Raw genomic sequence first — 27,114 nt, forward strand, 5'->3', positions numbered from 1 at the left:
TGCACAGTACCTGAGCTATACAAGCCAAGAAGGCGCAGCCCCTACCTCGTTACGCCGTTGGTGCCCACTTGCTCTTCGTTCTGATCCTCGCCCCGAAGATGTAGAACAGAATGGGTACAGGGAGGAATACCACACAGATGAACGCCAGAAGGCTGGTCGCCCATGGTACACCGAGCTTGGTGTACATTGCATGTGTAAACAGTGGAAAGAAAGCGCCCGCAAACGAGCGGATGAAGGTGTTGACCGCGATGGCGCTGTTGGAATAGAAGCCATAGCAGTCGATGAGGTAGCTCATTCCCTGCCAGAAAGGCACCATGCAACCAAATCCGAGAAGGGCGACGGAGAGCACCTGCGGTACCCAAGAGATGTTTGGATTGCTAGTCCAGGCAAACCAGAATAGACCGACAGGAAGTGCGATGGCGCCGAGTATCATGGGCGGCAGGCGTTCCTCCGGGATGACCTTGCCGTGTTTACGAAATGCGCGCGTGAATCCAGTCGCTGAACTGTAAGCAATACATCCAGCGCCCATCAGAATGCCAACTATAAAGGCGCCGAACGGGAGCTGCGAGACCCCTAGAGACCAGCCACGCTCCTCGTAGAATGACACGGGAAACTATCGGTTGTTAGATCCTGGTAACAAGAAAGGTATGAATACAGACTCACAGCTTCAAAAAGTAGATAGACAATGCCGTACAAAAAGCTCATGTACGCTGTCACCAACGCCAAGATGGGCTCCTGGAAGAACATGATGAATGGTCGTAAGAGGTAAACGTTCAGTACTTTGTCGAGAGTCAACTTGTTCTCGTCTGCAGCAGCGTGGTATTCGTTGTTGCCCGTGTCTTTACGCAACTTTGCGGCTCGCAACTGCAGAATCCTGGCAGCAGAAGTCTCTGGTATGGCGAGGAAGCCAATAACGCCAAACAGGCCGGCCATGATGAGGGTGATCCAGGACGTCCAGCGCCAGCCAAGATGCGACTCGGCGATGAAGCCACCGGCAATGGGTCCTGCCACCGGACCAGCGAATCCACCAGCGGCAAAAATGCAGATGGCATACGACCTGGGGATGGGATCCCACAAGTCTGCGAGAGCTCCACCCACGACTGCCAAGGGTGCAGAGGCGAAGAGGCCACCAAGGAAACGGCCTACGCATATCGTCGTTATGTTTTGGGCAAGAGCGACTGGGATCTGGAAGATAGCGAAGAGTGCGAAACCGAACATGAGGGGGATCTTCCGACCCAGAACCTCTGACATTGGCCCGAAAGCAATCGGTCCAAATACGAATCCCTAAACCTTTCATATTAGATATTGGAACTCTGGCTGCCGAATAGGGCCTCAACGTACCAGGACGAACAAGGCTACTCCGAGAGTGGCTGTGACCTTTTCGACCTGAAACTTCTCCTGGACAATCCCGATGTTGACACTGAAGATAGAACTGGCGAATGTGACCGTGAAAACCATGAGGCCCATGGAAACTGTGATACACCATCTTCGTTTGGGCGTCCAGTTCTTCGGGTTGCCGGGGTCTTTGGGTCCATCGAACTCCACGAAAAAGCGATCTGTTTGTTCTGGTGGCGTAGTGCTGTCTAAGCCCTTCTCCAGGCCATGCAAGGCGTCTTCTTCGCTCTTTCTGGAACTGTCCTCTGTTACATCCAGTGTCTGCTCTGGGGACGTCCGAGGCTGTGCTGATGGTGGTGTAGACCGGGGGTCTATGCTGTGGTCTGTCGTCATGCTAGAAGAAGCTTTGAGGTCGGTGATACACAGGCTTGGCTACGGCGACGGGGAATGGAGTATTTGTAGGATTCTACATGTCGGGCTTGTGGATATGTCATTATTCCCGGGGTTTGGGCGGATTTAACGATAAGGAAGCAACGACCTGCTGCAGCCGCCCCTTGACCCACCTTCAGCGCCGGGCCATCTACGCGAAGGGCGACTTGGCGTTTTACTGACGGTCTGCTCATGTCGCGCCATGGTGAGGCTCCGCAGCTGGAATGTCTGAACGCGCCTTCACGCGGAGGAAGGATGGCGAGGAGAAAGGGGAGGTGCTGCGTCATCGATTTGTTGGGGATGATGGGGGCACTTTCCCTGAAGCCGACAAGCGCGAGCCATGGATGCGGCTACTTTTCCGGGCGACCCACCAACTCTCATCCGACCTCATCTCAGTCAGCCCTTCTGTACAACGCGACCTGTTGCCACGCCCTTATTTCTTTGTTTTCTCGCACATGGCGTAAATCGCGCTCGCGCTCTCGGCATCAATTCGACGCGAACCCGTAGGCCACAACGACGCCTCGTACATCAGGGGCTCTGGCAGTATTGCGTCCGCGCCAAAATTTGAAGAAGACGTTTCGCGTTTGATACTAGATGCTCACATCCAGCACCCGTTTGCTCTCTGCACATTGACCCTCTTCTACTCAACTTTCTCCAGGTCTTCTCCTACTACCACGCGAGGGGCGCGACGCACTCATGACAGTGTTCACCCAGGATGATACTACGACACGCACGCTTACCGCGATATCACCGTACTGTTGCGAGATTCCGAACACGCCTTCCTCGCCCCAAGAACACTCACTATCTCGGTCGTCCTCCGTTCTTTCGCATACCAGTCTAATTTCACAAAGGCTGGCACAACATAGAGGACTACCAGGGGCAAAGACAATGCTAGGGGAGCACGCTGGCCGACAACCTAGAACAATGCGGAGAAGATGAGAAGCAGCGATGTCGTCCGGATAAAGACGCATCAGCGCTGCATGACTTGTGTCGTCCACCTTATCTTGGTTAAGGATTACAGTCTCGCTTGCTACTCTAAGCCCGAGAGTCTATAGGATTACAATCGGTCCTGCTAAATCTGCTCCATCTCTGCGCCAGAGTTGTCTTCCTCGTACAAATCATCAGGATCCACGTCGTCTTCTTGGATGTCCTGCTTCAAAGCTTGCCACATCGCATGCACATCGACACTTTCCAGGTGCGGTATGTCCTTTACCCAAGATTCCTTAAGCTGAAGGAGGAGCTTCCCACAAGAGCGGTCATACCATTCGCGTCCAACTGTAATACTGGATAATTGGAGACAGCGCATGATGTGCTCTTTTGTCACAAGAGTGAGCACAAGAAGCAAGACCCAACTCTCGTCGTGCAGTGTATGTGGTGCCTCGTACACTATCAGTGAAACGATATCTTCCCGGTCTTCCTGAGGAGTATCGAGCAAATCTTCGACGCTCATTTTCTCAAGTTGTTTCCACAGAACCTTGAATGTTTTTGTTGGGTTTACTGGAGGTCGTTGCTCATGTGCTTTCGATGGCAGGAACGCCCTCTCCCAGGGCTCATCATTGCTTCTTGGTCTCGAGACAGGAGATGATGGATCAATCTCTCCCACAAAGCGCAGTAAGATACCAATGTATTCCATCTCCCATTCCGTGGGAAACCCGACTCGGTCATGCACCTTGAAAGGTGTTTCTAGGCCCACTGCCCGAGCCATATCGTAGTGCTCTTCCTCATAGAAGCTGTAATCTCTCAGATTCTTGGCCGACCACCAGCTGGGACGCTTGGCTGCTCGGACCAAGATAGCTTCAAGCATCTGTTTCGCAGATATCGTGCCAGACTCCCTGTGCGGGCCGATGGAAGAGTTTGGTTTCGCTTTTGGGACCGCGCTGGTGCTTGCAGCTTTGCCTTTTGTCGTTTTGACGGTCTCACTTCCGGCAGCACTTTCAGCTTCTTCGGTCGTTGTCTTGTCTTTTCGGCGAAGAGATGTGAAGCTTCGAGTCTTCCCTACCTGTTCCTTCGGCCACGTTTGACCAACAGCATGAAGCGGATCCACCTGTGGATTACCGTCCACAACCAGAAACGCGTCGAATATATCCAAGCGGCTCTTGATCACAAGGTTTAGGAGTTTCACTGACCCTACGGTGTGGAGCGCTCTCCAGTCCTCTCTTGCCTGCACGCTGACACGCTTTGGCCAATACCAGGTCGGTGGCTCGGTTCCCAACAGGTAGTTGAAGTTTACGTGACCATCGCCGCCAGCCAAACGCCTTACTGCAATAATCCCACCATCCACGACCGGATCTTTTGTATTCGGGGTTGAGGCTTTCAGCCAGAGCTCGGCCATGTCGCCGGGGATTTTGATCGTGTCGGAATTGGGGTAAGAAGTGCTCTCGTCGGTTGCTGTCGTGGACCTCTCGGGCTTGGTCTGTGGCTCATCATCCTGCTGGACAATAGTTGGCTCTGAGCTATCGTTCGACATGCTGTGCTTGAAACACAGTCACCTGATCAAAGCGAGTAACGAGACGTCGATAGTAGGCATGTCGCACCTGCTTTCTTATACTGACGCCTATGTACCAGCAATCGCATCACAAGCCACTACTTCCAATTGTTACAAGCTTGCTATACATCACGAGTGAGTTCATCAAACGTGGAGGATGATTGGAAAGGATGAAATGTGGCAATTGATGGAAACGACACGTTCTTGCGCCTACCCTCGGCTATCTAGGTCTCATTATCAGCGAACACCAGTCTTCTTGGATATCGACTTCTTCGCCAGTGGCTGCTCAGTCGCTGCAGCGTCATCTCCACTTCCAACCGTGTCAGCACCCTCGTCATGTCCAGAGTCGCTACGTTGTCCACTATCGACATCGGATCGGTTAGCGAGAGGGTTGTCTAGCGCCTCTTTATCAATTTTCTCGCGAACATTGTCTGCTTGCAGGAGTTGCTGTAGCAGATAGAACATATGTACGGCTTGAGGATAATCTGTTCCGGTTTCCTCCTGATACTGGGTCATGCAGGTATGAACAGCGTCCCTGAAGCGAGCATCAGAAGGCGTAAGTGATGCCTCAGATTCCGCGCCTTCCGCCTCGTCCTTCGTAAGTAAGACCAGTGCAAGCAGATAAGGCCATGAGTCTAGCCTGGCAATGTGCGGGCTATCGGTTATCATGCGACGCCCAAGTTCCTTTCGTTCGGCTTTAGTTTGCGACAGGATCACATCTACTGTGGTCGACAGGGGGCCGCCATCATCGTTACCGTTTTGCCAAATGTGGAACCTTTCGAGGAAGATGGCCCATATGTCCATCAGCTTGATACGCCGCGTCATGCCTGTTGATGGTGATGGTGGATTCTCGTTTGCCCCGACAAATCGAATCTTGTCCGAAGAATAGCGCCATACCACGTCTACGCCGTTCAAGATCTCGTCAGCCTTTTCATAAGACTTGCTGCCCTTGATCTTTCTTTTCAAAATGACATCAACGAAATTCTGGGCGGACTTCGGCTTCCAGCTTCTCGCTGTCGCTTCATCTTCGGCTGTTGCGTACTGGTAACTGCCAGCCATTGGTGTGGGTAGCCAAGAGCTGGGCTCAGAGACTTTCTTCAAGATGTATTGGAGTATCACTGATGAGGCAATACCGTCGTTGCCTTTGAAGCGCCTAGTGACCTCCGTTTTGGCTGTGGGTAAATGGGTGACTGGGTTATCGATCAGCACGACCTTATTCAGAACCCTCACCTGATCCCAGCCATCTACATCCACATCTCTCCAATCATTCTTTTCGACTTCATCGTATCTCTCAACGGTCTTCTTGTACAACTTCGTAGCATATGTCTTCCTCATCCACTCCAGCTCCCCGTCATCCCATACCAATACCTCCAAATTAGATTTCTTCAGTCTCCTCCTTCGCGCAATGATGATAGTGTTGTCACTTCTCTTTAAACTTTTCTCCATACTCGCGCTCTTTGCCGCTTCCTCAGTCAGCGTTGATCGCACTATAGCAAACTTAGACGGAAGTTCCAGATCCCGCGCATCTCGCTGCTCTTCTTCTTCAGCATCGATGGGCACTGTGTCTGTCGCTTTCTTACTTTTCCTCTCACGCCTGCGCTTGTTAAGAGGCTCATTCGTTGGAACAGTTTGATCATCGTCGTCCAAATCCATCTGACCGCTGTCTTCTGATACATCTTTCTCTAGGTCCTGAACCACTTTTCTCTTTCGTAGATTGGAAGGAAGCTTTGCTGTCGGATTGCTAGCAACGTTGCCTGGCTCTTCAGGCGCTTCGATCACCTCAGCATCGTTGTTGTCCTTGTCGTCGTCGTCCTCGTCGTCCTCGTCGTCCTCGTCGTCGTCTAGCAAGGCCCTAGCAAGTTCGAGGGCTTTGGCCATTCCTTCAGATATTTCGTTCCCATGCTTACTGGTTGCAGCTTTGCTGGATGCTTTCTGAGGTCTTGATGGCGCCATCTTCTTGTTCTTTGGTGGTACCTTTGTACTGGCTGGTTTCTCCGAGCCCGCGTCCATTCGTGAAGTCTGTTGCAAGAGATTTGATGTGAATAGGTACAATAAGTACATGGTTGAAGATAAAAGTCCTGTGCTATAATCAGTTTGCTATAGCTGCCAGAGTCTTTGTGCGTAGCCAAACTTGGCTGCAACGTCATGAGCAATCTGGAAAATACACAGAAAGTCCCAGATACCTCCACTGCGTGCTCATCGCGCTGGAGTAGCAACTCTGTATTGTCGAGTCTGGTTGTCGGTTGAAGCTATTTCAGTAACCCAGACACAATAACGTCTAAGTAAACGCCCGAGTCGATACCTTGCAACACGACTGCGTTTCTGCATCCCCTTTAGACTCAACATCTCCAATCAACATGTGCATCCATCTACACTGATACTTATCAGTCCTCCAACTCGAGATACTCGTCGTTCTCAGCCTGCTCATTCCCGCCATCATTCCCATCACTATCTTTGCCATTGCTTGTATCCTCCGGCGCTGCCACGATAACGTTCCCATCCTTATCAACGTCGCTTTCTACGTACCAGCGAATCTCATTACGAGTCGCCAAGTAAGTGCGCTCAACGCAATCAAGCGACCATTTCTCCCAATCACCGCAGTATGTCCATAGGAACTCATACCGTGTATGCTCGTGCCAGTTATCTCCCACTTCAATACCGACTGTCTCCAACAACGCTGCGATCTCATCGCCTATGAGGAATAGTCGCGCAAACATGAGTAGCTTGTGGTCTTTCAGCAGGTATGGCGCGTGCTTTGGGAACAGCGCGACGGTCTTGCTTAGCTGAAGGGCGAGGGTGTGAGCGGTGTTGAACGTCCAAGTAGGATTCCTCAGCTCATGGAGACTGGTGTCGAAGAGCGGGGTGAGGAAGTGGACGACGGGGTATGAGCGGCACTTTCCTGGGTCGGTAGCAATTTCTGGGTCGATGCTGCCGACATATCTGACCCTGATCGCTCTATAGGGTAGGTCTCTGTCCGCGGCTTTAAAAAATGTAGCGGCTTGATCCTGCTTTCTCCCGCATGACACAATAGGTGCGTCGTAAGACTTCTGCAGCGTTTGTTTTGTTCTCCTTGAGGTTTTCCGCGATCTTCTCCGCTCGCTGCTTGTGTTCTTTCGTCCTAAAGACCCATTCATCGCTCTTGAAGAGGCTGTGGGCTACAGCTCTTGCCGCATCCTGCAGTACCGTTTCCCGGAAGTGATCGAAGACCGTCGTTCTCATACGGAGTATGTGTTCGGCCGAGTCGTCTGCGCTAGCGTTCGTTGTGGGTGGGAGTTTGGGTGGCATATTTCGGTGTCGCTCGCTCGAGTTGTTGAAAACTTTGCAAAGGTGGTTGTGTTCTGCAAAATGTATCAGGACCCTTTGTTTGCTAGTGAAGGGCGGAGAGCTTTGCAAGATACCTTAGATCATCACAGTCTCGATACGTCGACGACAGAGCACCCTGGAGGTAGTCAGTGATGATCTGACTGACCAGGGAAACATGCGAGCGTACTGTATTGCTCCAGAAGGTCGCGTGCCGATTGAGTGTGTGAGATGATGTAGGGGAGTGGCAGCTACAGAGGTACCCAGAACAATCAAAACAACGCCTGCAGCACCATATTGAGCACATCTGCAATGTCATCATCACAGAATATTACAAGTAGTCACCTCAATGATGGAGAAGACTTCTATTTATGCATATTTATAAGGCGCACAGCGGGGCCATCCCCCCAACCCGCACCACCACACCACCTCTGCCACCACCAGGAACTCAACATGTTTTGCCCGAAGGCCCCAATTCCTCTCCACCCCACCCAGATCTACTGTCCGAAGACCGGTCTGTCAAGATATGTCAGCTTAGCTCGTCAATGTGTGATTAATTAAGACTTACTTCCACTCATCCAGCTCGCGGGCGAGCTTCCAGGCCGAAACCCCCACCTTCATCCTCTCTCTCTTCTCCGCCGCAACTGCTCTCTCTCACCGGAGCTTCTCCTTGATCATGCCTTTGGCCTCGGCCAGGGCGGCCACCTTGTCGGCGTTGGTGATGGCGATACGCCACACGGCGTTCCAAGATGGCCCCATGTGGGCTGCGGACTTTGGCGGCGAGGGCGCGGGTGCATAGTCGACTTCGGGGTCGAATGTGAAGGTCACTTTGTAGGTGTCTTGGGGTATTGTAGGTATCAGAGTGTGGTATGGTGAGTACGTTGGAAAGTTTTGGAGGGTGCCAGCTAGGATACACAGACGCGCAATACTAAAGGTTTAATTACAATTCTGCGCTCCTCGCTCTTCACCTACAAACGGACAGCTCGACCAATCAGTTCCAACCCACCCAACTCTTACTCATTACACGCCACACTCTCACTTCACCTGATCTCAAATCTCCCATCTTAAAGCTCTCTGGCTTAACCTTCTTGTGCTCACGTCCCTGCTCCCAAGCCCTTACCTTCTTCTTACTGCCATCCCACTCGACAACAACACCGACGTGATCCGGCTTCCCAACATCCATCGCGTACTTAGCATGCATTGGCCCAGTCTTACCCTGGAACTTTGCATTGCGGAAGCTGATGATGTCACCAGGGCGGATCTCATCATATACTTGGGTTGATGCATTCGCTAGGTTGGCGTACACAAGCGCGCCGTAAGAGCGAGTTGAGATTGGAGGCAGTGCGTCATTGAAGGGCTTGAATAGCTCCTCAATCAGTCCCTGCGGCGTGCCATTGCCTACGACGGTGTTCTGCTTCGACTCGATAGTCTTGGCTATCGAACGACCAAACTGCTCGTACGCGTTCTCCAGCTGATCAGGACGCTGGCTGGGAGGCGGCGGCTCATTGCGCTGTTCAAGATCCACATCGGAGACGTTGGTGGACTCGAAGCGGGCGGAAATGATTGTTTGTGAGTAGTCAAGGTAAAGAACTTTGATGAGTTTCTCCACAGTGTTGCCTGATTGCGACTCCTTCATGTCTACCAGGACGTCTTTGCGGGCTTGGAGTGATGGGGGAAGTAGCTTAGGCTGGGTCCACCAATGCGACGACATCCCCAAATCGATATCGTTTGCAATGAAACCTTGATTCGTTGCTGGGCGAGGCTGATCCATGGAAGATCGAGTTGTCAGCATTTGGGCTGCATCAAGCGACTTCCGAGTGTTCAGCATCCGAGGCGGTGCCTCCGTTGCGACTGGCGAGAACATAGAAACTGGGCGTTCCTGCGGTGGCGGCGGGACCATTCTTTCTTGAGCTGGAGGAGGCGGAGCTTGTAGAGGTGGAAGAGGCGGAGGTGCATGCTGGTGTGGAGGAGCCTGAGGTGGTGGAGGCGGTGGCCTATCGTGAGACTTCCGAGCTGGCGGGGAAGAGTACAAATCATCCTCTTCATCTGATTCACCCGCTTGACGATGTGGTACAGGAGGCATCGATGGTGGCATGGGTGGTGGTGGGCGATTCTGCGGGGGAGGAGGCTGGCTTTGTGGGGGCGGTGGCACTGCTCGAGGAGCTGGAGGCGCCGCGGCTTGCGGAAGGGGTGGGCCAGTGTACTTGAACGGGTCATATTCTTCATCGTCATCGTCCATAGGGGCGTTGCGAGTCGGTGGTGGTACCGGTGGGAGAGGCGGTGCACCACGGGGAGCATCTGTTGATGGCCGACTGGGCGCCTGTTGAGGTGGTGGAGGCGGAACTGCACGAGGTGCAGTAGGAGGCAGAGGCGGCATTCCCTGAGGAATAGTGGGCGAGCGTGCTGAAGTTGGCTCGTCCGTCAAGGTATTGTCTTCTACGCTGGAATCGCGAGCATGTGACTTCAAGGCGTCCTTGTGAGTTGCCTCGGGTGCCATGTCGGTGTCATAGTCACCTTCGTAGTCAGTCTCGCCCTCGTTACGGTCCAATTTGCGAATCGGAAGATCTTCATGGCGCGATGGAGGTGCCTGCGTTGGTGGAGGTGGCGGAGGCGGACGGCTCATTGTAGGCGAAGTAGGGCCCGCTGATGGAATGGGAGGCACACGTCTCTCTGACAAGTCCTGAGATGGCTCGCCGGAAGCGAAATACGAAGCTCGCCTATTGGATGGCTGGGAAGGGGCAGACGGGGTAGGAGCAGTGTCGGTCATCTCATCACCAGACTCAGATCCGGGCCCAGGAGAGAGAACCTGCGGAGGAGGTGGCGGTACCGGTCGAGCTAGTTACTGTCAGTATTGTTCACCCACTGATAGCCGATGTGACTTACAGGCCGATGGTACAGGAGGGGGAGCAGGACGTCCTAGAGAATATTAGAAACAGTGGAATAGACGTAGGAATTATTGATAGAGCCTAGTGCACACACATACTAGACACGCAAACAGTCATCACATATTCCGACAGACCGTCATAGGTGACATAGGTCTTTGACAAGGTCTCGGAAGATGGCGACTGCAGGCGGCCTTGGGCATGGTGTACAAAAGCGCGGATAGGTTTGCGAGGAATGATAAACTTACGGTCTGTTGAAACAGGTGGAGGACCATCGCCAGTTGTTGGCCGGGCCGGCTGAGATGCAACCTCCTCTACGTCTGGCACTTCGTTTGCTGAGTGAGTGCCTGTGACGGGGTGAGGAGTTTCATCCTCCTTCTCGACAGAAAGCGTGCGGTCTTCAGGTTCTGGGCTTCGGACGGGCATCATACCAGGCATACCAAACATAGGAACTCGTTGCTGAGGCATGCTGTACTCCTCAGTCTCTTCGGGCCTTTTCTCGGTGGTCGATTTCTTCTTCTTCGGTGGAAGACCACCGCCCATGGGCATACCACCTCCGAACATACCAGGCATACCGGGCATGCCGGGAATACCACCACCCAATCTCCTCATGCGCTCGCGTAACTCCTCCTTGCGTCTCAACTCGGCAGTCTCCTCGTCTTCCTCTTCCTCCTCGTCTTCTTCTTCGGGCACGTCTTGCTCATCACCAACGTTGGGCTCTTCCGTTGGGGCAGTGGGTGCTCTGGGAGGTGGCGGCGGCGGGTGCCTGCTCTTTGGTCGGTCCTGGTCCTCTTCGACACTTGTGGACTCTCCTCCAGCATCTTCAGTATCTCCAGCTGCTGATTGATCAGCGTCGTTTTCGCTGAGGAGATCGCGGTCACGGTTGAGCGCGTCTGGAGAGCGGATATCGTGCGATGTTCGCGGAGGGCGATTCTGGTCCATGGATGCACGACCTTTAGAAGCTCCACTTGTCACGCGCTCGAGGCCAGTGTCCTCGCTGTCTTCAGCGGGAGCGTCTTGAGACTCGGTCCTCTTGGCCACAGGCGGTCTCTTTGGCTTTTCCTTGTGCATAGCCGCGGCCCTTTCTGCCTGCTCCTGCTGCTGTTTCTGCAGCAGAGCGATGCGTTCCTTCAGGCTAATCTTGGGCTGTGGCTCTTCTTCGCCCTCGTTTGCATTTGCCTTGTCATGCGCGACCAATCCCGCGCGCTCCGCATCGTTCTGGGTCTGCGCCTGACGCTCTGCAATTTCAGGATCCTCTTCGCGACGGTAGGTCTTGACGGGTGGAGCCTCTCGAGTGGGAGGGACGTAGGCATTGCGGCTCGGCGGGGGAGCCACGAAGGGCTTCTTGATGAAACTAGGGGCGCCGCCAGAGGGCTTGAAGGGTTTGGGCGGAGGATCAGTGGGCTTGTTGAAAGCAGCAATGCGGTCCCGGAAGGCATTGTTCTTGGGAGCGACAGGCGGAGGAGCCTTCTTCGCGGGAGGAGCGGGCTTGGACGACTCCGACTGCGGCGGCAGGGCTTCCGGAGCCTTTGCGCTCGACGCAGAGCGAGGCGACATGGGTGACATGGGCAGCGGTGTTGTTTTGGCGGCGCTGGGCACCTCAATGGGAGGGGCCTGGGGCTTTGGCGGCTCCGGTTCTTGAGGCAGCACTGGCTCTGGCTCCTGCTGCGGTATTTGGGGCGTGGGAGGGGCTTCCTGCGCAGGCGGCTGCTCTAAAGGCTTGTGCCGCGAAGCTCGGTTGGGTCGTGGTGGCGGCTCTGGCTCGTAGCGCTCGACGAAGTTCCTGGGGAAGAGGCCATCGTGCTTGGTGCCGCTGTCGTCGGTGTATTCGCCCACGTACCAGTCGTCGCCCTCCTCCTCGGTGACGGAGATGATCTGGCCGACCTTGAAGCCCAAGTCGTCTTCGTGGTTAGACACATAGTCGAAGACGGCCCTGACTTTGTACATGGCGGCGGGGTGTGTCGATGGCTGCAGAGGTGGTCCGGCGGCGGAAGACGCAATGGGGGTGACAGCTGCGGTCCCTGCCTGACAGCGCTACAGCAAGAATGTGTGGGAGCTCTCTAGGTGCACGGCGGGTCTCGGACGTGTAGCTGCGATGACGCCCATGTCAGCCTGGGCAGCAATGCGGGACGCGCGGGTCAACGGGGCAGCCTACCATTCAATGCTTGCACCCATCCAGCTCTGGGCGAGGGGCAGTGGGAGATATGAGGGCTGCTGCAGGTGCCTCGTGCGAACAAGTGTGGTGACGAAGCTCAAACAGCCCCGCCCAAGTCCCCGACGCTCCGCCAAGCACGCCCAACGAGGTTCCACTTCACACTCTAGCCACGACGATCCCAACACCAACACAGACCCGTCATGCCGCCCAAGTCCATCCTGAAGAACGCGACCGTCTCTACCAACGCGCCGCCGGGCAGGAAACCTGTGAATGCGCGCCACCTCGCAGTTGCCCGCCACCATGCGACGGTACTTGAAGACCGCAAGCGCGTCGAGGCAGAGGTGCTGGAGGCCGTCATGACCCTCATGGACTTTCCCACCTCGCCAGACGCCGATGCTAAGCGACCTTCGCCCTCGGACGCTCACTTCTTCCAGAAAGCAGTAATTCCCTTCCAGCCCGCCGACTACGACGCCCTCATCGAGGAGCGCAACATTGCCGACAAGTGCGGATACGCTCTGTGCCCGCGCCCCAAGAAGAAGGCGCGATCCACCGCGAGGAAGCAGTTTGTTGACACTGATCACGGTGTTGAAATAGTAGACAGGAAGGTGCTCGAGGTGTGGTGCTCAGACGACTGCGCAAGACGCGCACTCTACGTCAAGGTGCAGCTGAACGAGGAGCCGGCGTGGATGCGACACGGCGGGTACGGCGACAAGATCGAGCTCATGGTCGACAATGCCGACGAACATGAAAATGCCCTACCGCTACGTTTCAAACAGGAGAGTGCGACCACGGCTGACGCAGATGACGAAGCAGACCTCGACGCAGCCTGGGCCGCCCGCGCAGACGCCATGACTGATCTCGCGCTCGAACGAGGCGAGAAGCCGGGCAACCTTACCAAGGCAAACAACGACCTCGTCCAGGACCAGATTCTCGAGCGCTCTTCCAGCAACGCGCCGCCTCAACCACCGTCGCTTCCTGCGCAAACATCTGACCACACCATGGCTATTGAAGGGCACGTTCCACGTATAAACAGGAAAGACAAGGACGACGACGAAGACGATGATCAGGACTGGGACAAACACTTGCCTGGATGAGTGGGGATGACACCAGTCATTGCATTACGACATTCATACACCGGCATGCACACATAGAAGATTGCAATGATATGTATAGACCTCTCGCCGCGCGGTATGCGTTTCAAAGACCACACGGATAAAACCTTTGGTTGAAGAGGTGAGTCCTGACCTGAAAGATGGCGGACAGCATATTGCGCACGCGAGAAGAGTATGCATGTCAGAAATGCTCGCGACATGTGCGCTGAGGCGGAGGACGAATCACGCATCCATGGAGGGAATGAGATCTTGAATACTCCTGTAGATATCTATCAGCGTAATAGTCCATCAACATGAAAGTGCATTTAACACCGTCTCGTGCATCTTGACGTGGTGATGTGACCCAGCCTGCAACCCATCAGAAGCCGCGGAGGTCTCGCACGGGCCACTCCGCCGCAAACTCCACTCGACATTTCGATATGCACGTCGGAATCATCACTTCAGCCGCCATTGAACGCCCACACGCGGCTGTCGCATCGCCAACATGGCTCTCAGTCGCCAGTCCCTCTCGCCTACTTCCAACCTCCTCCGGAATTCTCGCCTCTTCTCGCTGCCCAACCCACTTGCACGACCGCCCGTGAGCGATACCTACGGCGCGGGCATCTCCAAGTCCTCCGACACCGCGACCCTGCCATACCCGACCCACCAAGCGATTGCAACGACAAAGTCCTCATTAGCACGTGGCGATTGGGGTCTGAAGCGGCCGATTCCGTCAAGGAGTCACCTGGTACAAGTGAGCGACCCAGTACTGAGGGTTACTCAGCTGGATACTATCGAGCATGTTACGGACTTCGAATCGGCGGCAGATCATGTGCGGACAAGACAAAAGTGGGAAGAAATGGGTGTGCCAATGATCAAAGGCCTGTCGTTGATGAGAAATCGCGGCGTGAGCGACGACTTACTACCGGGAGCTTTTGAGGTTCGGGATGACACTACGAGTTACGACACGGATCTCGGACTGGATGAGGCTGGACTTTACCTCAAGGCTCTCAAGAAGAGCATGCCTTCAGAGCGAGTCAAGGCTCAATGGGACGACTTCAACGCCACCTGGAGAAAGAGATGGGAAGAAAAGCTCGCGAGCTTCAGGACTCGGGGATGGAGCCTTCACCTTTCCGACTTTAAATCCTTTCAGAAAGAAGCGAGCAGGAAGTCATCAAACGATAAGCCTTGGCTAGAGGAATTCCTAGCCCTTCAGAAAGAGCAGAGGAATGCAAGGAGCGCTCTGAAGCAGCGACTAGAAGCCCCGCAGACTCCAGGATCATTGCAGTTTACACCCTTTACCCCGCCACCCGTGGATCCCGTCGTTCATAATACCAGGCGATGGAAGCACGAAGGACCTTGGCTTCCTGGTATGGGCGCCGAGGACTTTATCTCATTTCTTACCAAGAAGCTTGCAGGCCGCAAGAAGGAGTTCAATGACTACCTAGTCGAGTATGTCAAGAACGAGATATACGCCACTCGCCGACTTGCCGCTTCCAGATCCGGCGAATTAGCACCAATAGACGCCCAAGAAGCTGAAGTCTGGCAAGAGCAACGAGAAAAGGCCTGGCGTCACATCACAAAACCTGAGATTGATGCTGGCATCAAGGCGCTAAGGCAAGAGACTGCAAAGGACCCACTAAGCAGCAAGCTCGTCAGCAAGTTGATACTTCCCTTCTTGAAGCTCCCAGCCATCAGGTTCAAGCACACAGCATACAATCCGGACGCTGCCAAGAACGAAGTCGATCAGTACCAATTCGACCAAGAAACCGCGCCCCTCTCCACCCACCCTTCAGCCGGACTTGGCTATCTTCGTCACAAGTCATACCTCGCCAATCACCCCATCCTCGGGCCCCAGGAAAACCCTGCCCCGATACCTGCTCGTGTCATGCAAGCCAGACGCACAGGCACAAAGAACGAGCTCTACGCCCGTCTAGGAGTAGGCGGCTTCGTAGCAAACGATGACCACAGCGGCACAACTTCATACACTGTTCCCAGGAACTATGCGGCTGCCAAGGACGTCGAGACAATTGATGTGGACACGCCCGGTGGCAGGAAAATTATGGTGCAACCCCAGTTTGGTAGCGTCACCAACGACGGGCGCATCCAGATCAAACTGAAGCGATCCGTTGGCCAGGAGGTTGCTGTTGGCAGAGGCGAATTCGACGAGAAGCCGCCAGCAAGACCGTATGCTGAAAAGGTTTCCTTCAGAAATTTGGTCGGTGGAGCAAAGAAGAGTGGGATCAAGGAGCTGGATGAGCAGAGTGAGCAAGGTCAGCAGTTCAGTGAGTTCCTGGAGAGCACGAAGCCTCAGGGACATGCGCAGCCGCCGAAGGGTTTCCCTGGGATGGCTGAGGCGTTGCGAGGGGACTAGATAGTACAACAGTTTTGTATTATACTGCACACATTGTATTGTATGAAATGAACATGAGATATCTACATACCTCTCATCGTTGGCTTTTCAGTCACAAGTCTCGCCAGCTATACTCAGAAAAACGTGTCTATTTGAGCCTTACTAGACATCGAGATGCCAAGTCTTGTACAGGACCCAACCTGACTTCAGTCCCACGCAACACGACATGATCAAGTGCAACTGGAGCGAAGAAGCTTCCGGATACCAACGCGACGGGGCAGACAATAACCCAGTGTGAGTACCTCCATTGAAAGATCATGTGTCCGCGCTAGTGGCGAGAATAGTTGCCTACATTCTGAGACATCTGGCAGGCTCCGACTTCGGCTTGGCAGAACATGATATCGAAGGAGGTCGGAGGTGCCGAGGATGTAGAGTCGTACTGCCGTGCCGCTTGTTGTAGCTCCTAGAGTGGGCATGATAGCGAGAAAATCCCAAGTCTTTGTTTCAATGTGAGACAGGTGGTAGGCTGGGGCCTATTTCGATTTGCTCTGATGTGGACCTTACGTTGGGAGTGGCATGTGATCGTGTCCATGCCGTTCGCAAGCATTGCACTTGAGTCTGATCTTACCGTCCATGATTTCGACTTCTAGTTTGGTGAAGTCTCGCCATGCTTGGCAACTCATTGCAACACACCGTTCAACAGATGTTTCCTCCAAGCTCGGTTCCAGCGATGGAACCTGATCTATTCATACCTAACTTTTGGCCTAAGCAAGTCATTCAGCTGCTATCGTACCCATGTAACAAAGCTTGTTGCTCCTGTGCAAGGCTGTGGTTGGTTCTCGGTGGCGATGGGGCCGAAACCTGGTAGTGGCATACGTTCTGCTTACAGGTAGACCAGGCAACCCGGGACGGCGCGTAGATGGTTCCTGTGAGACGTGAGAAGAAACGTGGCTTAGTTTCGATGGAAGTGTCGGATAGACTTGCTTATGAGACATCAGCAACATGGAGTCGATACTGCAATGGGCTGTTTGTCCGAACTCGATTACCTTAATGAGCACATCCGAACAGTGAAGAGACAGTGAGACGCTTCCGCCCCGTACCCTTCGCTTCCCACCTGTTGGTAAGTGTAGCGCTGCCAAGCGATACGTTTCAGCAACAGTGCCATCATTCTCGAGTGCGAGGTCGCTTCTCAGTCGGGTGTAGACTTCAGCACTGCAGCGATGACATTGGTTGGACAAACTGAATTTTAGGCATATGTACGCAATGTACAAGCAGGCGGTGAGTTCTCATAGCTCTCAAGTTCGCAGCGGTTCTCCAGCCACCGATAACGCCAGCAAAATTTGAAGAAAGTAAATTTTCGCGTGTCAAAACCTTCATGGAGGCTGAGCAGCTGTCTGACACTGATAGCGGATTGGCGATATGGTGTGGCACAGCACGCCTGAGGCCATTGTCGGCCTAGTCTGTTGAGGCGTCGTGGCTGAGGCAGTAATATCGGTGGAGGTTGAGTGGACCATGGAGATTAGCCGGCACGTCGTTCGTGAAAAGACGGTGGAATGAAATCCTCGTGACGGTGGAAATTGTTAGTCGAGATTGCATCCGGCAAGCAATGTGACAGGCGAGAGATCCGAACAGTACCGAGTCTTCCAAGCTCATGGTAACGCATTGTCATGACTGGCATGTGCAAAGTACACGATTCCATTCTGCCAATCACACCCCAATCTCACTCCGTCATCCATCTCTTCGTCCGCGGATGAAAGAGCGCGTGAAGCCAACGCCGAAGTGTGGCTGCTCGATGTGTGGCCATGCGCACCTTCCTCAGGTCAGTTCCCTTTTGGGATCCGTTGACGCAAATAGCGGTGTCGCAGATTGAGGAAGCGGCACGCTTCCTAGCCACTTGGTAGTTATTCGCCAGTCGAAGGATTCAACCCCCAAAGTATCAGAAAGGTGACGGAAAGCTCGACTCTTACGGCTGGTGGCTGAGGCTGTGAAGCGATGGAAAGGCCAGGGACCAGGGGGGTGCCACCAAACGGCTCGCAAGCAGCATGCATCGGATGACAGCCACATCCGGCAAACAAAGATGTTTGTGGGACTGTCGCATTCACGCTGACGGCGGTGGAAATTTGTAAGGAGGTCAATCTGTTGTCGCGGTCGGTCAATTGCAGCCTCTCGGTGCTACCTACGAGTTGGCGCTAATTGAGGGTTGGAAGAAGGCGCTGACGAAGACTCACCTCCCGCGGGCAGGTGCGACGCACACTGTCGAGTGCTCTTTCCCGACTTCGGCTGGGTCAAGGCAGCAAGGTGGCCATGAGCTCACATGCTCAGCAATTCGCCTCCCCACCCTCATCAATGGTGCGCATCACGGCCATTCGCGAGCACCTCTTGCGCGATTCTGCAAGAAATGCAAGAAAACTAGCGACGCGCAATATAATCGCGGTGTCGAAGTTTGAGAACGCGACGCATGAGGCCTGTATGCGAACGATGCGTCCGCTGCTCGCGTGCAGCGTGGGTGCATCCCGTCTCCCTTTAGCGCCCGCCGCAACGTGATGCCCCACAGCCAGTTGAGCGGCCAAGCACCCTTCCCTCTATCCATATCACTACTCGAGGCAAAGCAATATGGTCGGGCATTGGGCGCCGATCAGCAAATGCCCGGCTTCTGGTGCCTGGCATGGAGGCCCGCCTGCCTCACGACACGGGAATGACTGCATAGCCCCTACCATCATTCGCCAGTCTTTCAGCTGAGAGCTGGCGATCCGGATTTCTTTCATCGCTAACAGCACTAGCACGGCCTCTATGTCTTCATCAAAGGAGGATGTCATCAGGTGAAGTCACTAAAACCGAGCTTGGGGGACGGTGACGGGGAGGACGGGGTGCGCTCGAGCACCGGCAGTTTATTGCTGCCCATCGAGTCTGAGACAGGTTGTGCGGCCGCGCGGATGCGCAAACCGACTACCAGTTGCGACAATTTTTCCAATTCCCCAATTGCACCGGGTCAGTCTCCCTCTTCATCACCCTCAGGCACAGGGCACCGGTCAGAACCACGGCCCACTCGCGGCTGGGCGGTGTCTTCGGTCGCGCGCAGGCTGTGCAATTCACCGCTGCGCAGCCCTAAAGGATGGCCCCAAAGACGCCCGGATCATGTTCATGCATTCCGTCCTGCCTGCCGCTGCGGCCGCCTGGCACTGGCACTTTTTTTCTGCCCGCCCGTTTCGGTCATCTGTGGTAAATCTGCTCCTTGTCCACTCATTGTGCACTTTTCCAGGCTACAACCTGCGCCGCCTTGCACTTAAAAGGAACCCTCGCCCAGTAGGGCTGCACTTTACTTTCCTCGAAGCTGCATAGCTCCCTGCACATGATCCTCTCTATTATTACCCCTTCGCCGCTCTGACTCTTTCGCTTTTCGGCCCATGTGTCCTTGAATCTACGAGTACACTCATCCTACTTGCCGCTTGTCTTAGTCGGGCCGTCACCTGTTCCTCAAATACCCTCAGTCTCCCCAATATCGCCAAAACATCCAAACCACGCAAATCGACCCGTATCCTGATCAGTTTACACTTTGTGTGATCTGGATACACACGTCATCAAGACATCCTTACCGTCCGGTACTTCCATATCTGCCTATCCCCCGACGGGTTCATTACCCCGGATAAGCTGGTTTGACATCATACTTCACCGAGAGCATCTAGCCCAAGACTAAAGCTTGAGGCAAGGTGTTCTATTATCATCCTCGCCTCTAGGATATCTATCAACTCTGACTTAACCCATTACACATCGCCATCATGTGTCGGATCGAGGAGCGCGAGGAGTTCACCCCTGATGGGCGACCCCTGACATCTACGCGAGCCTGCCTTTGTGCGAAAGCACGTGGTGATAGACCATGCCGAGACGCAATCGTCGTACCCATTCGATACATTCCTAGAAATGGCTCCATGGGCACACCGTCTCCGACGAATCCACCAACTCCCACCACTTCGACATACTTGGTCCAGACACGTCGTCCGTCTGGCAGTGGTAGCCGTCCCTCTACTCGTGATGGTCAACGACCCATCAGCAATGAGATCTTCATACAGATTGGCTCAAAGAAAGACAACAAAGGCAAGAAGTACCCGTTTTCGGTCTCTTCCAAAGCCTACGATCGGTCTTCACTTGGCTCTGTTGGATCTCATGATATCGCTGTTGATTCAGTAGGCTCTGATGCCTCCTACACTTACCGAACTGGTTTCCCGGAAGCTCCTTTGCCTCCACCAGCGTCCTTCGATCATCACGGCAGCTACCTTACAACTCCTACTGCACCATACGGTCAAAGCTCTCGCCATGTTCCGTCTGCGTCTTCCAGTCAGACGCCCTCGCTATACGTTCAGTCAGACGCAGAGCACGACCCACCGGCTAGGCAGCGAAGCACAAAACGCTCTTCCACGGTGATTCACAACCCACCTACTGCTGTTCCGTCCTCGCCACCTCAGCGTCAGGGTGGTATGTCATCTGATTCATACCGCACGGCCAGGGTTGCTCCACGAGAGACGTACACATCAGACCGCCCACATCCACTCGACTACGACGCCTTTGCTGATCACTCGAGTTCGTCTTACACTAGCTCGGGCGCACCTGAAGGCGCTCGTCGCACCAAAATTGGGGACGAGCGACAGAGGCAGTCCAAGTCGGGTCGGCATCAAGAAGAGCCTGACCGACGGGTGGCTGATGAGCGTGACAGAGAAGATACTGCCAGACGCGTACATTTCGAACCCGCCCGTGCAGACGCCCGCGCGAATGAGAGGGCAGAAAAGCTCTTCGCAGAGAAGGAGAAAGATCGGGCGTTAGCTAGAGAGGAAGCTCGTCGTGTCAAAGAGGAAGAACGCCTAAGACAAGAGAAGGAGGATCTGGAAGAGAAGAAAGCCCAGGCTCGTAAGAAGGAAAAATCGAGCCCTCCTACCATCGACTATACGACGAAGCGGCCAAACGCATCACGCAGATTGTCCTCCTCCATGACGTCGGCTCAGCTAGCAGATCAAAAGCGCTTGATCAAAGCCGAGGAACAACAAATGCGGAGCGAAAGGCAGATCGCAGAAGCCAGGGAGCGAGAGGAGGAGCTGGCAGCTCGTAAAAGCCAACAGGAGAAGCCGGCTGCATACTGGGACCCGCGTGGCGGCGATCGTTCCCTCTCCACACGCCGCGACTCAATGGCTCGCCACGACAGCCTCACCTCTAACACGCGTCCTTCTGGATTGACTCGCACTCCCAGCAAGCGCCGCCCAAGTGTCTCGCAGCCAACCCCTCCAGTGCTCGATACTCAGGCGCCTACAGAGTCTTACAGGCCTTCCAGTTCGAGGAAACGCGCGCCACCGCCGCTGTCCTTCCCAGCGAACTTCAACCAAGATTACGCCCGGCCGCCATCTGCTAGGCGTCCATCCATCAGTCAAGACAACCCGTTCGCAGCAGCCACAATGATGTCGCCGCAGTCAGTATCGCAAGACCCATGGGATCTGCGCACCGTCGAAGGTTCACTTCCATCTGCCCGACCTCTAGGCGATGGTCGTCGTCCGACCATGCCGTCTCGCGGCTATGTCGATGCTTTCGCAACAGACTCTGAAAGTCCGGATGATCATCCGCCTGTATACGCATCGCGCACGGGTCTGAGCCGCAAAGGATCGAAGCGGAAGCACTGAGCCTTATGTCACTTTATATACTTTGGGTCGTGCGTTTGTAATTGTTCATTGCTTTTTCTTTCTGCTATTGGAGTTCAGTATGCGTCTGCTTTTGTTATGATACCCTTCCGCCAGCACTGTTATATACTGCACCCCTCTTGTACCTTGGATAGACATATACCCCTGCTTCACCGCCCATGTATCGCGTTCGCTGGGAATGACAAAACTATGGCATATCAAAAGATTATCAAACAAAATAGTCATCAATGTTGCCAACTAGTGACTATTATTACTTCTCCGATACTCTGAGCCCCCTTCTCGACATTCTACCTGCACTATCTAGGCTTTCCGCATTCTGGGCAATGTGGGTTCGGCGTCCAGAGTTCCGCCTTCGGGGGTGGTGTCTCCTGGTAAGGATCAACCGGTATGTCTAACTCAGCGTCAACTCCAAGCCTGAAAGTCTTGTAGGGCGGAGAATCAGGGTTTTGTCCTTTCCACTCATTGACTTGGTCGGTTATCTCGTTTCTGAGGCGCTCAAGCAGGTATAAGTAGCGGCGATGCTGTTGGAAAGAGGCGGGAACGCTGGTGTCGAACGCTTTGATGGCTTGAGAAAGCTTGTTGATGACAGGGGCTTTCTCTAGGGGGTAGCTGAGGTTTTCTGAGGCCATGTTATGGAGCTGGGTGACGAGTAGGGCGGTCTTGATGATGCTCTGACGCTTCTCATTCTGCACTGATATACTGGACTTGTTTGCTGCGAGCAGAGCCCTTTACGGGGAGGCACGTAGAACAATCAGCATACCAAGGTCCATCATGATGCCAAGCTTGCGCGATTGATCACCGCAATCCATGTGTCAGTCTTCAAGCTCATATCCCTGTCTCCTTCTTTGGATAGGCATATCGGTCATGGCTTTGGGAATAAGGCATGGCTTCAGTAAAATGGAACGCTTGCAAGTGACTGGATTGTTGAAGACAAGGCTCTTCATTGATCGTTCATTTGATGATCATATGGCATTCGTAACCCATGTTCAAGCCATTAAACCCACCCCACCTAAGGATCTCGCGCCACCACTTGCTCTCATTCTCTCTATAGTTTCGTAACCCCACCAGACAGCCTCATCTCGTCATTCTTCTCCCTCTCGATATGCTTCTGCTGCTACTACGAGGTGAAGAATTCCAATCCTGTTCTGTCCCTGCGTCCTGACTGGCTATTGAGTAGGAATAATTTTCTGACTCTGGTATTCCAAGCTCGGTATCAACGTCGCGCCAGACTTGGGAATCAGAAATTGGGCTTTCTACGTCTTCAATCAACCACCATCCGATAGGTATGTCTATCTCACTAGTCAGACGCAAACAGAGATACAGAAGCCTGCGCTGCTGGAATAGCGTCATTGCCGTGCTTGGTTGGATAGCGGCGATGGCAGTGTGTATCTTTTGGATCGTGGGAATATCGGCGCTCATGAGCGTACGTCTCTCTTCTTCCGTCATGGCTGAGTCAATTGTGTTAAAGAAGTTGCTGTCGTAAGAAATATAACATGCTTATAAGTTCTGAACGTGGACGAGCGTCGCGAATGGTTTGTGCAAACACTAGTGTTTCCATGGCGCAGATGAGACACCCGACCTGGTCACTTGCGTTGTGGGCACAGCATTGCCACGTCGAAAACATTGCGCTTCACACGTAAGTGAGCTGTGCTTTGAGATAAACCCATTCCATTGGTATCCTATGAGATCTAGTCTAGTACGGATATCCAAATCGATGACCGCTCTGCACTCGTCTCACCAGTGCGTTCCCAATAATCTAGCTATGTATCAGGCAACCTGGCCGTGCTATTCCGCACGAGCGACGAACACGGGTCAAATCTCATTCATCCTTGCTCTCAACAACCTGAGACAGCGCGCCCTTGAGAGGAACGTAGTTGAAGGCCTCATCAGATCGCTGGCGACGTGGCGGAAGCGAGAAGCTGATCTGCGAGTGTGGTGCGGAGAAGGGAGCGCGAGTGATAGGCGTAGATTGTCCAAACTCTTGGAGCTTCTTCTCGAGGTACTCGATGCGGTCGTCTTGTTCTTGAGTGTGGTGCATCTGCTGCTGGTACATACTAGACATATAGTCGTGCTCGTTGTATAGGCGGTCGAACTTCATAGCGGCGTAATTGATGTCGTTTCGAAGGCGAAGGTTCTCGCGATTGCCCTCGTGCTTTACGCTCGCGACATGACGGCGATGGGCTTCACTGAGATCGCGAAGCTGCTTCTCGTGTACCCCGCCAACGTCGATCGTGAGGAACTTGGTGAGCGCCTTGCTAGTGGATAGACGTGCGAGAAGCGCGATCGCGACTACAACAAAGACTCCGATCAAGAGAATGATCTCGCGGTCGCTGATGAGTTCAGTCTGGAGCTGTTAGTATGAGACGCTGGGTTAATGCTTCAAATTGACGTACTGTAGACCAGACTGCGCAGAGTAGACCAAAGATGCTTGAGCACAGGAAGAAGGCTAGGAATTCGAAGTTGTTGAGCTCCATTGTAATGTTGTCTTGAGTGAGTGAGTTGTTGAGCGGAACGGCGTCCGAGCCGCATCGCAGTCAGTTTGATACACACTTGGCTTGGCAGTCTAGCTGATTCCACGAGTGGAGTCAACTGGGATGAAGCAACACTTCATGCTGGCAAGATGTTACGACGATGTCTTATAGCTTCAACTTATTGTAGGATCAGAACAACAATACGATGACACATTAACATCCTTTGCAAGCTCCACAGTGTAGCTTGTTTCAAAACACGAACATCAACTGGAAGATGCCTCGGTTGTATGGCCTGAATTCTGCATTCAGATATGTATGTATTAGATGGCTATATACTGACAGTATGACTATTTACAGGAAAGTGACTATGAGTACACCGAAGCATGCAGAATATGGCAACCACGTAGGTAAATCGGACATGATGCATGAAACGCCGTTTTTGAACCCCATATGCAGACCCGAAGGTACCTAAAGAACGCCTTAGCCATGCAGTAATGATTCTGAAAAATGAGCCTGTCGACGACACGCTAAACAGTTCAGGAAAGATCCATGGGTTCGGCGGCGCTGCTACCGGCACCCGCTGATTCGCGACCACGCTGGTCCTTGATCGCTGGGGCAGCAGGCTGCGCGAAATTGTTCTGTGCAGGCGGAGCAGGAACGTTGATGCCGGTATTTACGTGATCGGTGCGGACCTGTGGAGGCGCGACGTAACCCATATGAGGCTGGGCGTAGATTGGAGGAGTCGCTGGGCCAGAAGAGTTGCGCGGCGGCTTTCGACCACCGATGCGCTGAGCTCGGGGAGCTGGGAAGCAAGCATTCTTGACACGGGTCTGGAACTCTTGGGCGAAGTTGTCGTAGGGCTTCTTGTCCTCGGATGTCTTCCAGCCCATCTTGTTCTTCATGCACTCAGCCTTACGGTGACTAATCGTGGAACCTTCAATGCGAATGCCATTGGCCTCAAAGCGGCGACAGCAGTCAGAACGCGACAGGATAAGTAAAACAACGAGAAGGCTGACGTTGTCGTTGTCGAGAAGATGAGGACAGAAATCGCAGACATTACATGCGAAGCGGCGCATGTCTTCTAGTTCCTTGGTGTCGGTGCAGTTGACGAAGCGCTCAGCCATTGAGAACGGTCTGACCATGTCCCTACAAATATGGTTCTGAAGGACATTGGCGACTGAAGATACGGAAACTGGATAGATGCTACTACGGTCGATCTTGCTTGTAGCAGATGACGAGACCGTGCCGGCGATGTAGACAATCTCGATATCGTCGAACGGGCCCCGATCGAGTTTGATGTCCTTGAGTGTCTTGCCTTCCTTTTGAGCCTCTTTGTAAGTCTCGGCGTTCTTGATACCAGCCTCGCGAGCCGCCTTGACAGCTTCACGAGGTGTGGTAAAGCCATACTCTTTGGCGAGAGCTACGGAATCTTCGTGCATCTCAAACTTGGAAAGCTTACGCTCAACATCAGGAGCGCGTATCCAATCCTCAGACCAGGGTTCTTCTGCGAGGACTTTGTAGAAGACCTTGGTAAGGGCGCGAAGCTTGATCTCAAGATCAGTCATCATACGCCGGCCGAAATACAGTTCATCGGTCTCAAAGAACGCATTCTCAATAAAGGTCTTTCGATCCTTTTGAGTTAGCTGGCCGCGAGATGGATCATTCTTCCATTCTTGGATGATGTGCATGAACTTGGCGTGGAAGATGTCATCGAAATGTTTTGATGCAGGTATAGCATTCGCTGTACGGCACGTTAGTTCATGGTCAAGAGATGTTTCCACAGTTCCCACGTACAAGTCGGTGTGTGGGGTTGTTGTGGCGGCGAAGGTGAGGTAACAGCGGTCTGGCTGATTGCGGCAGGTGACATAGTGATCCAAGCGCGATATATGACCTGATATACCGAAAGAAGTAAATTGTCTACTTGTGGATCAGTATAGATGAGAAAGGAAACAGATCTCGATGGAATTCGATGGGGTTGGAAGGTGAGGTTCGTGGCCGGGTCAAAAGGTTGCGGGGTGGTTGGGTTGTCGGAGCGTGAGGGCGGTAGGCAAAAACATTCACGCTCGCGTCGCTAGCGTGCCAAGTAAATTCGGGGTGAGCATTGGAAAGACACGTGACCCACATGACTCGGCCCCAACAAGCTTGGAACCTCGGGTGAGCGTCATAGTTAGCGCTTCCGCTCACAACCTTCCATCAAGACATCCATTGAGTGCTTCATCTTGTCAGTTCCGCTCCTGTTAGCAATGGCTGCGACGCGTTATACGTTCCTGCACCGCATCGCTACGCGTTGGTATGCGCCCGGGGTGCGCTTGAGTGACGAACCCCTTCCTGTCGCGTTCCTGCAGTATCATCCTCATTTCATCTGCGCTCAGTACGCTCGCCTCGATCCAGAGTTACATGTCATCATTGCGAAAACATTGATTTAATCATGTATGGGTTACAGTACGCTGGTCCTCTTCGCCATCTAGGGAAGTCATCGCTTCCGGCTTTGGTTGCCTTACGTGCCACATTCCTGGGAACAGCAGCAGCATATGCCTTCTACAAAACACATCTTCTCTGGAGCGATCTCGGTTATTCTGATAGCCTGAAAGAATCATGGTTCCGTTGGATCGCAATGGTATCCTTTCCGGAACGACACTCAGGGTATACGCGAGAACCTAGATGACAAAATTGGAGCTGAAAGCACTGGGCCTCCTTTTATCAAGCGTGCCGTTACATTGTTCAAGAGTTTGTATCCATGGTGACGCTGAGACCTGGTTTGCGCCGAATTAATGGCATTCAAAAGTCTTTCAATGCCCGGGAGACGCTACTTTGATGGGCGTTTGACAGTGAAGGAGACAGTAGCAACGAAGAGATATTTCCACAACTAGCTTTTGTCACCACGCGAAAAGTCCCTGCCTCGCAAGCAACTTCGTTCCACTTTCTACGTTGACGG

The 27,114-nt window shown here is 53.6% G+C and overlaps 11 protein-coding genes across 11 annotated transcripts; 3 read left to right on the top strand and 8 right to left on the bottom strand.

The window, feature by feature from the left end:
• Positions 1–49: 49 nt before the first annotated feature.
• J4E86_009688 (uncharacterized protein) lies at positions 50–1,728 on the bottom strand (the record flags this gene model as incomplete). The annotated part of the gene is made up of 3 exons (XM_051450190.1): positions 50–613; positions 664–1,284; positions 1,342–1,728. 3 exons carry the CDS (start codon positions 1,726–1,728, stop codon positions 50–52), a joined length of 1,572 nt encoding a protein of 523 aa, XP_051298578.1.
• A 1,108-nt stretch (positions 1,729–2,836) lies between these two features.
• Positions 2,837–4,231, bottom strand: J4E86_009689 (uncharacterized protein; the record flags this gene model as incomplete). The annotated part of the gene is made up of 1 exon (XM_051450191.1): positions 2,837–4,231. The coding sequence occupies one exon, from the start codon at positions 4,229–4,231 to the stop codon at positions 2,837–2,839; it is 1,395 nt and encodes a 464-aa protein (XP_051298579.1).
• Positions 4,232–4,486: 255 nt separating this feature from the next.
• On the bottom strand, positions 4,487–6,259 carry J4E86_009690 (uncharacterized protein; the record flags this gene model as incomplete). Its single annotated transcript, XM_051450192.1, has 1 exon — positions 4,487–6,259. The coding sequence occupies one exon, from the start codon at positions 6,257–6,259 to the stop codon at positions 4,487–4,489; it is 1,773 nt and encodes a 590-aa protein (XP_051298580.1).
• Positions 6,260–6,633: 374 nt separating this feature from the next.
• J4E86_009691 (uncharacterized protein) lies at positions 6,634–7,534 on the bottom strand (the record flags this gene model as incomplete). The annotated part of the gene is made up of 2 exons (XM_051450193.1): positions 6,634–7,229; positions 7,276–7,534. The coding sequence occupies 2 exons, from the start codon at positions 7,532–7,534 to the stop codon at positions 6,634–6,636; spliced, it is 855 nt and encodes a 284-aa protein (XP_051298581.1).
• Positions 7,535–8,203: 669 nt separating this feature from the next.
• J4E86_009692 (uncharacterized protein) lies at positions 8,204–12,378 on the bottom strand (the record flags this gene model as incomplete). Its single annotated transcript, XM_051450194.1, has 4 exons — positions 8,204–8,388; positions 8,594–10,384; positions 10,433–10,465; positions 10,680–12,378. The coding sequence occupies 4 exons, from the start codon at positions 12,376–12,378 to the stop codon at positions 8,204–8,206; spliced, it is 3,708 nt and encodes a 1,235-aa protein (XP_051298582.1).
• A 408-nt stretch (positions 12,379–12,786) lies between these two features.
• J4E86_009693 (uncharacterized protein) lies at positions 12,787–13,680 on the top strand (the record flags this gene model as incomplete). Its single annotated transcript, XM_051450195.1, has 1 exon — positions 12,787–13,680. The coding sequence occupies one exon, from the start codon at positions 12,787–12,789 to the stop codon at positions 13,678–13,680; it is 894 nt and encodes a 297-aa protein (XP_051298583.1).
• A 502-nt stretch (positions 13,681–14,182) lies between these two features.
• J4E86_009694 (uncharacterized protein) lies at positions 14,183–16,051 on the top strand (the record flags this gene model as incomplete). The annotated part of the gene is made up of 1 exon (XM_051450196.1): positions 14,183–16,051. The coding sequence occupies one exon, from the start codon at positions 14,183–14,185 to the stop codon at positions 16,049–16,051; it is 1,869 nt and encodes a 622-aa protein (XP_051298584.1).
• A 3,905-nt stretch (positions 16,052–19,956) lies between these two features.
• On the top strand, positions 19,957–21,690 carry J4E86_009695 (uncharacterized protein; the record flags this gene model as incomplete). The annotated part of the gene is made up of 1 exon (XM_051450197.1): positions 19,957–21,690. The coding sequence occupies one exon, from the start codon at positions 19,957–19,959 to the stop codon at positions 21,688–21,690; it is 1,734 nt and encodes a 577-aa protein (XP_051298585.1).
• Positions 21,691–22,004: 314 nt separating this feature from the next.
• Positions 22,005–22,481, bottom strand: J4E86_009696 (uncharacterized protein; the record flags this gene model as incomplete). Its single annotated transcript, XM_051450198.1, has 2 exons — positions 22,005–22,399; positions 22,469–22,481. 2 exons carry the CDS (start codon positions 22,479–22,481, stop codon positions 22,005–22,007), a joined length of 408 nt encoding a protein of 135 aa, XP_051298586.1.
• Positions 22,482–23,527: 1,046 nt separating this feature from the next.
• On the bottom strand, positions 23,528–24,182 carry J4E86_009697 (uncharacterized protein; the record flags this gene model as incomplete). The annotated part of the gene is made up of 2 exons (XM_051450199.1): positions 23,528–24,052; positions 24,102–24,182. 2 exons carry the CDS (start codon positions 24,180–24,182, stop codon positions 23,528–23,530), a joined length of 606 nt encoding a protein of 201 aa, XP_051298587.1.
• A 533-nt stretch (positions 24,183–24,715) lies between these two features.
• J4E86_009698 (uncharacterized protein) lies at positions 24,716–26,046 on the bottom strand (the record flags this gene model as incomplete). The annotated part of the gene is made up of 2 exons (XM_051450200.1): positions 24,716–25,920; positions 25,974–26,046. The coding sequence occupies 2 exons, from the start codon at positions 26,044–26,046 to the stop codon at positions 24,716–24,718; spliced, it is 1,278 nt and encodes a 425-aa protein (XP_051298588.1).
• Between the last annotated feature and the right edge of the window lie 1,068 nt (positions 26,047–27,114).

Source organism: Alternaria arbusti (genome assembly GCF_024043155.1).
Source record: "Alternaria arbusti strain BMP 1465 chromosome Unknown scaffold_18, whole genome shotgun sequence".
Classification (NCBI taxonomy): Eukaryota; Fungi; Ascomycota; class Dothideomycetes; order Pleosporales; family Pleosporaceae; genus Alternaria; species Alternaria arbusti.